This window comes from Budorcas taxicolor, chromosome 19 (assembly GCF_023091745.1).
Source record: "Budorcas taxicolor isolate Tak-1 chromosome 19, Takin1.1, whole genome shotgun sequence".
NCBI classification, from domain to species: domain Eukaryota; kingdom Metazoa; phylum Chordata; class Mammalia; order Artiodactyla; family Bovidae; genus Budorcas; species Budorcas taxicolor.
In genome coordinates this window covers 38,773,479-38,785,733 of record NC_068928.1, presented here as the reverse complement: position 1 = coordinate 38,785,733, position 12,255 = coordinate 38,773,479, and the positions used below count along the sequence as shown (strand labels likewise).

The following is a 12,255-nucleotide window of genomic DNA, read 5'->3' as shown; positions in this document are numbered from 1 at the left end:
CAGGAAATAGAATGGTGGCTACCAAGGGCTGGGGGAAAAGGGAATGTAAGTTATCCTTTAGTGGGTACAGAGTTTCAGTTTGGGAAGATGAAAAGGTTCTGGAGGTTTGTGGTGGTGATGGCTGCACAACGATGTGGATGGACTTAATGCCACTGAACCATACACTTAAAAATATATATATATATTATTGAAAGAAAATAGAACAAATGAACGGGTCCTCCAGTGGGGCCCAGGAGCAGGCCCTGCCCACAGTGGATGCCCAGGACAGCTGGGCACCGCATTCAGGGAGAACCTTTCCCTCCCATCCCTTTCCATTGTGTCCTCTCAGAACCCCCACTGTCATCTCTGGGGCCCTACTATTCCCCTGCAGGGGGAGTTCTCAGGACCAGGGGAGTCTGAACCTGGCACACAGTAGACCCTTAGCATTGGTATCAGGCTTCACTGGTGGCTTGGACGGTAAAGGATCTGCCTGCAATGTGGGGGAGCCAGGTTCGATCCCTGGTTTGGGAAGATCCGTTCGAGAAGGAAATCGCAACCCACTCCAGTATTCTTGCCTAGAGAATTCCATGGACAGAGGAGCCTGGTGGGCTATAGTCCATAGCGTCGCAAAGAGGCGTACATGACTAAGCGACTAACTTTCACTTACCATCTATCAGAGGCCAGAGAGACGGATGCAGTGTCTTGAAATGCCACATTCCAAGGTGCCAGGACCTTGGAAGAGCTTTTCTAGCAAAATCAGGCTGAGTATGGGGCTCCTGATCCCCTGAGGTCTGACCCTCCCCTCAAAGCCTACGTACATATGTTTACACACCACTTGTAACATGTATACACACACCAGAGTGTGCACAAAGAGGCAGATCCCTGTTCTCCCATGCTCTCTCAGGCACACACTCCAAGAAAACCACGCCCGCACGCTGAAGGATGCAGCCTTGGCAGGTCCCACACGCGGCAGAGCCCCCTGCTGGCCCAGGTCTGGCACACTTATCTCCTTCACAGCCCAGACTGGGCAGGGAACCCTCATTCCCTCCACTCCCCTTCCCCGTGGCATTGTCCAGGCCCCTAACCAGGGCCCAGGGTCACACTCCCTGCCTGTTACAGAAGAGCAGAAGGACAGAGCGACTGTGGACCCTCAGGAAGGGTCTCACTTTGGTTGGTCAAGTAGGCCTGGAGAGAGGCCGGAGCCCTTTCTCAGACTAGATCGTGTTAGGGGCAGCCATTCCTGAAGGCCAGAGGATGCCTACAATGACTCTTCCCCAAAGTCATCATATCCGTTCTTTGACTCCACACTGAAAGGCTCATTCCGGAGGAGACTGGGGGAGAACCCTGGGCGTGGCTCTTCCTGTGGTCCCCTACTCCTCTCTCCAGAAGTTCTTCCTGTTGTCTGACCACCTGGGCAGAGACAACAGGTGCATCCCCTGGTTTCTTTCAGGGGAGCGCTCAGTCCAAGTCAAGCTGAGACCACATCCCCTCCCAGGGCAGGTCTCAGCAGATTCTGAAAGTCTACCCAAGGGCACATGGGGCTCCCTACAGGGAGAGGTTCTCAGCTCCACCCCTGAAACCACCCACCCCCTCAGCCCAGGCCCTGCTTAACCTGCCCAGGTCATCCTACGCCCCAGCGCACAGCGCACAGCGCACAGCGCACAGCCTAAGAGCTGAACCTCTGCCTAATCCAGCCCGTGTTGCCCCTGAGGCAGCTGGAAGGGTGGAGGGGACGGTGGCTCTGCAGGGACAAATAACCTCCCCTGGCTTCTGCCCAAGAGGGAGCTGGGATGGGTTCTGGGCTGGGCTCTGTGGTCTGAAGAGGACAGACGGCATTGCTTTCGGCCCCAGATCCTCCCCCTCACCAGGTGCCAGGCTCTGCATTTGGGGACACTGTGACAGCCACAGCAGTAATTAATATTTGTTGAGCCCTTGCTATAAGCCAGGCACGCTTCACATGCATTATTACCTCATTTAACAGCAGAGCAGCTTCTTAGGATAAGCGAGACACACACCCACACATCACCTTGGCCTCTGGGGCCCCCCACCCAGCCTGGTGCTGAGCTAAACCATAGGGCACCTAAGGGCGTGGGATAGAAGGCTGGTGAGAAGGAGACTTCTGGCCCAGCCTTGAGAAAGCTGACCTGGAGAAAGGGTCACACTTGCCAACGGTTTTGACTCTAGTCCTTTTCTGACTGTGTCCTCGAGTTCGCATAGGTTTTATTTCTTCAGTTACAAAACAAAGGTAGGTATTGCAGTCTGACAAAGTTGCTGGGAAAGCATCCTGGGAACCGATACATGGGAGGGGTTATAGCCCGGGCCCTACATCCCACCATCCAAGAGTGGACTCTGTTTCCCACACGTCTCCTGAGCCTACCCACTTCACCATGTCTACCGCTCTGTTCAAGTCTCCGTCACCCCTCTGGCCCCTGACAGTCCGGATGCATTGTGTTAAATATAAGGACCACCAGGCCCTGTGCAATGAGCCTCTGGGTTCCATGCCCACCACACCCCCTTTCTCTGCGCTCTAGTTACCCTGGCCTCCTTCCAGTTCCTTTGAAGACTAGGCACCCTTCCAGCCTCAGGCCCTTTGCACATGCTGTTTCTGGAATGCTGTTCCCTCTTGCCCAGCTCCCTCCCTGCCTCATCAACCCACACCCTAATTAGTTCCAACCCACTCTGCAGTTCTCAGCAAAAGAGTCACTCCCCAGAGACACCTCCTCTGGCCCCCGGACCAGGTCAGATCTCACAGTACTCTTGAGATGGTGTCTATATATTTATGAGGTTATTTTGACCAACATCTCCCCCCGGGGCTGCAGGTTCTGGAAGGCTGGAACCGTGTCAGCTCCTGGCCCAGCATGGATGCTCAGCACACTTGTTTCTGAATGTTCAGGAATGAGTGAGCTTCTCCTCAGAGAGGGTAGATGGTTGGCAAATCCCCATTCGGAGGAAAGGTCTGTCGGGGCAGAGGCTGCTTCAGATCTTTGTCCATCTTCTTGTACTGCCCCCCACCCAACTCCTTCCTCAGTAGGAACCAGATTCAGAAAGTGGGGTTGCTGGAAGAAGAGAGGCAGGGGTGAGGAGAAAAGGGAAGCTGCTTCGTCTCTTTTGCAGGGTCCACTCTCCCCTTACCCCAGCTGGCCAAGCCCTTGTCCACTCAGCGCTGGCCCACCACAGCCACAGCTCTCGCTCCCTGGAATTTAACATTTGTCTTTCCCTCCCCCACCTTCCTTTAACTTCTCCCTTACCCTCCAGGTATCAGCTTGACTGTTTCTGAATAGCTTCCCAGACTGCAAGCTAAGGGACTTGCCAGGGAGCCACGGATAGCAGAAGCGCAGATTCAAGCCCAGGTCTGTCTGCCGGCAGAGTCCAGGCTCTCAGCCACCTCATCACACGCCTCATTACTACGTTTCTCCCTTGAGGCCCGGCTGAGAGACACGCCCCCCTCTAGGCCTCAGTTTCCTCCCGAGGTTTCGGCCACCCCCAGACTTCAGGAAAACAGGCAGAGATGGAAAGTGGTGGAGGAGACACAGGAAGTTCAAGGGGGAGGAAAGAGGAGTGGAGGGAAGGAGGAGCGCAGAGGGTGGCAACCTCGGACCAGCCAGACGTGAGTAACGCCAAGTATGCGAACTACGCCAGCCCCTGAGCTATGAATAGGGCGGTCACGCTGGACGCCCAGGACGGCCCTTCATGCCCGCAGCCCCCGAGCCCAGCCCTGCACAAGGTCCCGAAATGGGGCAGAGGCCAAGGAGTCACGCTTGGGGGCGGAGGCTGAGTGGCAGGATCGAAGAGGTGTGGTCATGCAGATGAAATGCAAATAGAGAGCAGCTGGCTTATCTGATTGGTGGGTCTCTGCCCTCCCGGAAGCGTGTCCGAATGCGCTCGAGCATTGCGCTGGGCCCCTGCTCACACTTGTTTTTGGCCCGGCAGTCACGGTTCCCCAACAGTCCTTCCGGTCACCCCTTGGATGAGTCGCAATGATATGTGCAACCTCTCAACCTGTTCTGTCGAGGCCCTGGTTAGGTTCTGCAGTTGAGATACCATTCCCTGCCCACCTCAGGGCCAGGTCAGCCTCTCCTCCTTGGAGCTCGTGTCTGACAGCTGGGCTTTTGGAAAATTACAGCAGCCCATCCCTGCCTCCCCTTTTCTCATCAATGACCAAAGTGGGGAGCACACTGGACCAGGAACAGGGCACTCAGTCCCCAGCCCAATGCAACCCCTTGTGTGCCCCTAAAAGATTCAGTCAACCTCAGAGCCTGGCTCCTCTTTCATTCTGGCATGACTGACTAGGTGTCCCCAAGGGCTAGGAGTCCAAGAGACCTAAGATCAGGTCCCAGCTGTGTGACCCCAGTCAAAGACCATCTTTCCTTCATTATGCCAGCCCCTACCTGGACTTCAAGGCTCAGCTGGGGGCAGGGAAAAGTGGCCACCTTTCCAAGATGGGGACTGTGCTCCCAGGCTCTTTCTTGTCTGGGAAAGTAGCCATGACACACGATAGCCTTAGTTAGAATTCAGAAAGACCCAGATTTAAATTTGGATGCTGGATGACCTTTGGTGGAGTAATTTAGCCTCTCAGGGTCTTGGTTCTTATTATCTGTAAATGTACAACCACTTCATGACAGTACTTGAAAACTGATCAAAAGAGGTTTCACCAAAGAATTCTCAACAATAGATTTGGAAAGAGGAGATGACAGAAAGGAGATTAATCATATCACCAACTGGTTTTTAACCAATCCCTACAGAAATTCTACCCAGTGGCACTGTTTCCATCTTTCAACTCCCGTCATCTCTTTTGTGACCACATTTACACTGAGATGATGTCGTGGTGAAGACACCATTTGAATCTTCTGTAGGTCTGTCTCTCTGGTTAGATCTGGCCAATTTTCATGGTAATATTATTTGAGGGGTGGCAAGGGGTGTCTGCACTGGTGGATAGTATACATGCACATCTCAGAACCCCTTATAAAACCTTAGTGGAGCTTTTGGCTGGTGGGGAAGCAGATAAGGAACCTCTTGATGGCAGGGCTGTTTCATATTCATCCATAGAGAGAGCCTGGAACACAGACAGTGCACAGGAAACGGCCACCAAATGAACAAAGTCCGGTCTGGTCTGCATTAAGATCTCGCCACTGCCTGATTTTCCCAGGCACTGAGCCTCCAGTTCTTGGCGTCAGGTCCTTCTCCTGCCCCAGGCTGAAAGTAAGGAGAGGGACACTCTCATGCAAGCCAGGCCTGGGAATGTCCTCAGCACCCTGGGACACACCCAGTCTCAGAGAATGCTTTCCCTAGCACTGTGGGGATCTAAGCGCCTGGAAGCCACTGGAGGAGGAAAAGGTCCCAGTGGGACAGGGAGGGGGACCCATTTCTCATCCCACCAGCAATCTTGGCCTTGCTGAGTGACCCCCATTACCTGACTCCCACTCTCCCCTCTTGGAGACATGCCATCCCCTCCTGGGCTCTGGGTCCAACCTCAGCTGCCCCCTTATCCCCTCACCCCCACCAGGTGCTGCAGGGCAGAGGGGGGCACAGTGCCAAGGCTTCATTAGAGCTAATGAGGGCTCAGCCCTTCAGATGCCAGTGCAAGATACAGGAAAGTACCAGAACCACCCGCAGCCCCCCCATCATGGCCTGGTGCAACCAGGGGCCACACCCTCGGAAGAGGAAAAGGAGATTTAGAAGTGTCTTCTCAAGTACAGAGAGTGCCGAGGTGCCAGGGGAAGATGGGGATGAGGGGCCTGAACCAGAAAAGAGCCTCAGGGTGAGGGAGGGGTCTCATCTGGGCTCCGAAGGCTCCACGGTCCACCGCTCAGTCCAAAACAACCCACCAACAGACACTCGGTCCTTCCTTTCCTCCCTTTCATGGAACACAGCAGGTCAGAGCTGGGGAGACCATGGGATCTTGTCCACTCCCCTTGGGTCAGAACTGAGCAGCCCGAACCTGCTTCTCACCTGGCATCCAGCCTTCCTCTTCCTCCCACTTTTGCCTGTCCCTTCCCCTCTGCTTCTAGCTCCTCGGCCTGGGACTTTCTCTAGGCCCAGAGGTGGGGGCGGCCTCATATCCATTCTCTTTCAGAGAATGCTGGAAACTGCAGTGGCGGGTAGGGGTCTGCACTGCAGCTTCCCCTTCTAGCCTTTCGGGGGCTCTCAGACACAGCCTCGAAGTCCTGCATCTACACCCAATTCTCTCCAAGGAGCTCTCACACACTTTGAGGAAATAGAAAAGGAAGAAGCTGCAGACTTAGGAGCCCACAGTCAGATAGAAATCAAGCTAGGGACTGTTGGAAACCAGGCCAAAATGAGCTCTGTCCTTCCCTAATTAACCCCCACTTGGCGGCCAAGACCCTGGAGCGGCTGTCCTTCCACATGGCTCCCACATGTCCCCCTAGTCTGGCCACATTCCTCCGGCCCACACACCTCCCACCAGCCCTCCCACCCGAAGGGGCCGGCGCCGGGTCTGTTTCCATCTTGGCTGTGGGTCTGTCATCCCCGTGCTCCGCCCCAGTTCTCTCCTCCCAGGGATTCAGGCTGAGCTTTGAAAGGGTCACTTCAAAGAGGACCTGCCTGCCGAGGGCCCAGCCAGACCCAGGGCTGGCTGCTGGGCCAGATTCCCGGTGGCCGGGGACAAAGGCCCCACTGTTCCCTCGACCCCCGGACGCCCCCAAAGGCACTGGGCATGAGAAGTCTTTCTTTCCCCAGTTCTGTTCCTTACAGGCCCCAGCTCTTTGCCACAGGGAGTGGTCCTGATCCCTCGTCCAGCTAAGTCTCGAGGGTGGGGAGGTCAGAGAACTACCCATTTCCCACCCCCACCATTCACCCAGTACCTTTGGGCAGCCAGGATGTGGAGGCAGCTTTGGGCTGACTGCAGAGCCCGCGGTCCAGACACCTACTGCCCCTCAGTCACCAAGCCCTTCCCAGGCCGCTTCTCACACCCATCCTCCCAGGCCTCCTCCAGGCAGCCTTTCAGGACTCCCTTTCCTCAGAGGTGCCTCCCAGCCCAAACCACAGCAGCCAGCCTCTCACTCTTCTCCCCAGTTCCTGACAGCAGGGACCACATCTCACCTGCTCCTCTAATTTCTTACCACACAGTGCTGATCCCAAAGCAGGGTCCTTAGGTTTTTCTGTGTTGACTCCTCATGCAATGCCTGAATTCTCTCTAGTCCAATCTGTGCTTGCTTACCTCCACTGGTGGGGGCGTCATTACCTCCAAGGACAGCGCTTCAGATTTCTCCAACCATAAAGGGTTCTCTTTATTGAGCCCAAAGTGTGTCATTTTCATTTCTATCCACTGATTATTGTTTGTTTAATAACAGTTTCAGCTAATAGTTGCAATTATCAAATGTCGGCCACCAGGTAAAGTATTACCTCATTTAATCCTTTCAACAATTTTGAGGGATTATTTCAGGGACAAGAAAACAGAAACCAGAAACAACTAAGTGAGTTGGCCAAGGTCATACAGTTAATAAGGGGTAAAGCTGAAATTTGAACCCCCTCAGGCTGAAGGAAGGCCAGACACCCAATGTGCCTCCCAGCACACAGAGGCCACACCAGACCTGGGGCTCTCATCTCCTGCTGGCCTGTCTATATTAGAAGGCAGACCACACTCCCCACACTTCTTTTTTCTTAGTTAGCTCCCACCAGCCTTTGTCAGCAGATGAAGTGTGGCCTGCAGATAGTGGCAGTTTGATGCTAATTCAAAGCAGTCCATGGGGAACAGAGGGAGTCAAAGGGGAAGAAGTCACCTCCCTTGGGGTACACAGGCTGGAGGAGGCTGGAGAAGTTGGCCTTGGGCTTCAGGTTTACAACTCGAGGTGACTGGAAACCCAACACCCCTTCCCGTGAGAGATGGAGAATTATTAGTTGTGCCAGGCCCTGTCCCAAACCTGCTACTCCATCCACCCTCTAACTTGAAAGGGAAGGAATCTTCCACCAAGATGGAGTGGGCATCTGGGCTGAGCATCTCAGGGCCAGAGAGATGAAAAGGGAACAGCCATCTTTAACCTAACTTGTCGTCTTTTTCCCACCTGCCCGTTGCTCTGCACCACTCCCTTAGAACTCTGGGGAAGGAAGGGAGGGAGTGAGAGCAAGAGAGAAGTCAGAAAGCTGGGGGCCCCCAGTGGCCTTGGAGGGCAGGTGTGATAGGGTGTGGGTGAGCTTTTTTTTTGGCCAAGCCACACGACTTGCAGGATCTTAGCTCCCGTCCAGGTTCCGGGGGGCAAGCTCCTAACCACTGGACTGCCTGGTAAGTCCCCAGGGTGAGCTTTCCTTTCCTCTCCAGGTTTGGCTCAGGCAGTCCTGGCACAGAGAATAAGATGGTGCACCTCTAGGCTACCTTCCCAAGACTCTAACCCAGTTACCTCCAAAGGATTAGACTACAGGATTCCATGGTTTTTCCACATAGTCAGTCAGTCAGTCAGTCAACAAACATTCTCAGAGCTCTGGCTGTATACCAGGCTCTATGGATACCAAGATAAACACAGCACCGCTGAGGCTGTTAGAATAAGCATGGTCAACTCCCTAGCTCTTCCACTTACTAGCTGGGTGACCTCAGGAAGCCATATAATTCTTTCTGTCAGTGTCTTCATCCGTCACATGGGATGGGGACAATGCACCCCCGTGGAAGTGGTGGCCGTGATTATTTTTCTTGCCCTCAAATAACTCCAGTCTGGCAGGGAGACTGATGTGTAGACCAAGCATCCCGATGCTGGGCAGAACTGGCACAGAGCACCCTAGAGGTCCAGGGAAGGGGCTGCTCCCTGGCCTGCATTTCACAAACATTTATGGAGGGCTGGCAGCTCTGTGCCAGGCACTGTGCTGGCCACTAGGGACACAGAGATGAACAGGACACATTGTCCACTTGTCCCGGCTTCTCCCTGCCCTCCCTTTTCCCTCCCAGTGTCAGAACCCTGCACTGGAATGGGGCACCCAGGACAGAGCTGTATGGGGAAAGCACAGGCCGGGAGCCTGGGAGTCAGAACCCCTGGGTTCCCGTCCACCACTCTCTGGCCTCAGGCTCCCCACTGCTGGACAAGATGGCCCCTCTGGTCCTGACCCACTCTGACAGGTGACAAGCTCCACCCCGACAGAGATTTCAACTGGCCCCAGAGTCCATCCCAGCCTGCTGTCCCACTGAGGCAGTGAGGAGGAGACATCAGCCTGGTACTGATTGGCACTGCCCTGCTGACAAACTGGCACAATTTCACATGAAAGAGGGGGGCCTGGATCTAAAGGCGGGTATTCGAAGGGGGTGGAGGGTGCTAGGGGAAAGGCAGAGCCAGCTCCCACAGGCCCTATTCATGGTTCTCTCTGGGGAGGGAGAGAGAGCAGGATAATTAAAACCAGGCTTTGTTCAAACCCCTGACCAAGCCAATATCTCACCTTTGAACCCCTGCAGCCAACAGAGCACAGCTGATGCCCCTTTGGAAGGAAAACACCAATGAACCAAGCCACTGACCAAGTGTGGTGGGTTGGCATGGGGTGGGATGGGGGGCTGGAGGAGTAAATGAGCCAATTCTCCACCCATCAAACACGGATGGACACCTGAGGCTTGGCCATCCTGAGGCATCTTGTCCCCATTTCTGTCTCAGCTGAAAGACAAGCCACCAAGCTTCAATTCAGCAAGAGATTGACCTTGATCTTGGCCTGTGTCCAAGACAGACCCAGATTCAGGGTGGGAGTAACAGCAGACAAGTCAGGTCATGAGACGTAGGGTAGTGGAGTGAGATCGTGCACTCGAGCCAGACTGCTGGGTTCCTGTCCTGGCTCTGCCACTCATTAGTAATGTGATTGTGGCCACGCTATTGGTTCTCTGTGCCTCAGTGTCTTCAACTGACAAGTGGGGATAATAAAATAATAGTACCCACATCACTGTGGTTTTGTGAGGGCTGAAAGATGTAACATATAAATCCTGGCCCAGAGAAATTGCTATCTATGTCTTAGCTATCAGCTCTACTATTAAAGCAACTCCTCATCCTTATGACACGTTTTTTCAAGCACTAATGTATATGCTCATTTGAATATATTTGCATCTCCCATGAATATCTCCAGATTTTTACACTGGAATCCAACATCATAGGAATCTACCTAGCCCACTACACCAGAGGAAACTTCCCTGCATGATGCTCCAGGCTAACCTGGGATGCTACAGCTTATAAACTTCTCCCTAGAAGTTCTCTCAAAGAGCTAACTGCAGTCCTTCATTTGGTAACTTATTCCATTCTGCTTTGTAGACTCTCTTTTAATCTGATACATCATGAAGTCCTTAAGTATCTCTGCAATACAGGATGAAGCAATAAATGGCTCTGCCCACTCCTGCACTCTCTGTTCTGTAACCAGCAGCCTCCCTCATCCCCCACTCAAAGTGCTGCACCCATGGGGGGCCCAGTCAGGCTTCCTGCACCCCTGGCCCATGAGCTCAGAGCTGGCCTGAGGCGGGAGCACAGAGGTCCCCGTCCAGGCTGCCTAAACACAGGGCCTATTCCCAGGGTCCAGTCCCTTTCTGCTTCAGCTGAGATCCTCAAAAGCCTGCCCCATTCTCCATGGTGTCCCAAAGCCACCTTCCTAATACTACCCCCCTCCTCAGAGTTTCATCTTGTGCCGTGACTCCCATCAGAAGATCCGGCACTATTGTTGTGTAGTCTCGGCCCCTAATATCCACCCTACCTGCTCCTAGGGCTTGGCTTTTGAAGCCTTCATATCCAGCATTGAAGGATTTTTGTATTGAAACCTAGGGTGGACCCAAACACTTTCTGAGCAAGTAGAAGAGTCTGGGGCGGGGGGGCCTTTGGGCTGTGTTTGGAGGTGAGATGACTGGTTATGTAACTGAGATTCAAACTGCATGCCAATGAGTGCATCTCAGTAAAAGGGGCCACTCTGAGGAATGGGGTTGTTGCCCTGGCAGAGGGGGAGAACCCCAGGAGATCAAATGCCATCCACCCTCAGCAGACAGGGTGGGGCTTGGGGTGGAGATAGTGGGGGGGGTGGGGATGAAGTAGGTGGTGGAGTGTGTGTGGAGGGGGCGATGCAAGGAACTCAAGGATAATGACCTCCACTTCCATCCCCTGTCCATCCTGAAATTCAAGTTTGTAATTAGGAAACACTTTTGGCTGAAAGGTAGAGGGGGAGTGGGGGATAGAGATGCAGATTAAGGGAGAACTGTGCACACATCCAGCTTCTGAGGTACACACCATGCTCAGAGATTCCAAAGCACCAGACCCCAGCTCAACACTGAGCAGATGGTTGGGGAGGAATAGCCCTAAATCTTCCAGCCGCGTTAAAAGAGCAAGAGACCTCTGCCCAGGCCTTGATCCCAACCTGGACCCCCAGAGAACTTTTTCCCCAGCTCCGAAAACCACTAACCTTACAGTGTTCAACTCTTCAGCTTGGAAAGAGGGGGATTGTGTTTTGGGGTGGTGCTCCAGCAGAACTGGGCAGTCAGGCTCAGAGGTATGGAGGGGGCTGGCCTCAATGGAGCCGGCAGGCCCCTGCTGGCCCCTCCCCAGCCTCAGCAGCTGGCAGATGAAAGAACCCAAGCAAAGCAGCCCAGCGCTGAGTAATGCCCCTGGCACCCCGTGCCCAGACCCACCCACAGCCAGCCTGAGAGGGCAGAAGGGAGGGCAGCTGCGCCTGAAGGACCGGGGGTCCCGGCCCTGTTTCTCTTCCTCAGGACCCAGTCGGGCGGTGGACCCGCGCCGGGCAGCTTGTCGGTGGTCCGGCCCGGCAGGAGGGGAGTGTGGCCCAGGGAGGGGGTGTCCGGCACAGTGGCCAAGGACATCCCGCTCTGGGAACCCCCTCCCCCACTCCCTCTCCCTCCAGCTGTGCCGGGGCCTCGCCAACGGAAAACGAAAACTCGGGCAGAGGAAACGGCGGCAGGCGCCCCGCCTGAAAAACCCGGACAAAAGGCGCGGGCCTCCTGCCCTCGCTGCCCGGCCGCCGGGGGCCTGGCACCGCTGCCCGGGTCGCTGCCCCTGGCCCTGGCAGCCCAGTGCGCGTCCCGACCCCCTGACTACCTTCCTCGTTCCCGTCCTTTGCCCAGGGCAGCTCCCGCTCCAGCCCCCTTCCCGACCACCAGCGGATGTTTCTGCGGCCGTGCCCCGCGGTGCCCGCGCCGTGTGCCCCAGGCTGTGCCCACGGAGCGGGGACGCCGCGACCCCAGCCCTGCTGCCACCTCCCCGGCAGCGCCTGGATCCGCCCCCTTTCCTAGATCAGCGCCCTCACCTTGGGGGGCCGGGGCTCCGGGCGAGGCGGGATCCCGACCAGGCAGAAGGCGACTCCATTCAT

The 12,255-nt window shown here is 55.1% G+C and overlaps 1 protein-coding gene across 1 annotated transcript in view; it reads right to left on the bottom strand.

Annotated features, from left to right (window-relative positions):
* The window catches only part of ARHGAP23 (Rho GTPase activating protein 23), a 69,317-nt gene extending 57,062 nt beyond the window's left edge, over positions 1 to 12,255 (bottom strand). The window contains exon 1 of the mRNA XM_052657556.1: positions 12,193 to 12,255. Within this exon, the coding sequence (XP_052513516.1) occupies positions 12,193 to 12,255 (63 nt within the window). The remainder of the gene's footprint in view (positions 1 to 12,192) is intronic.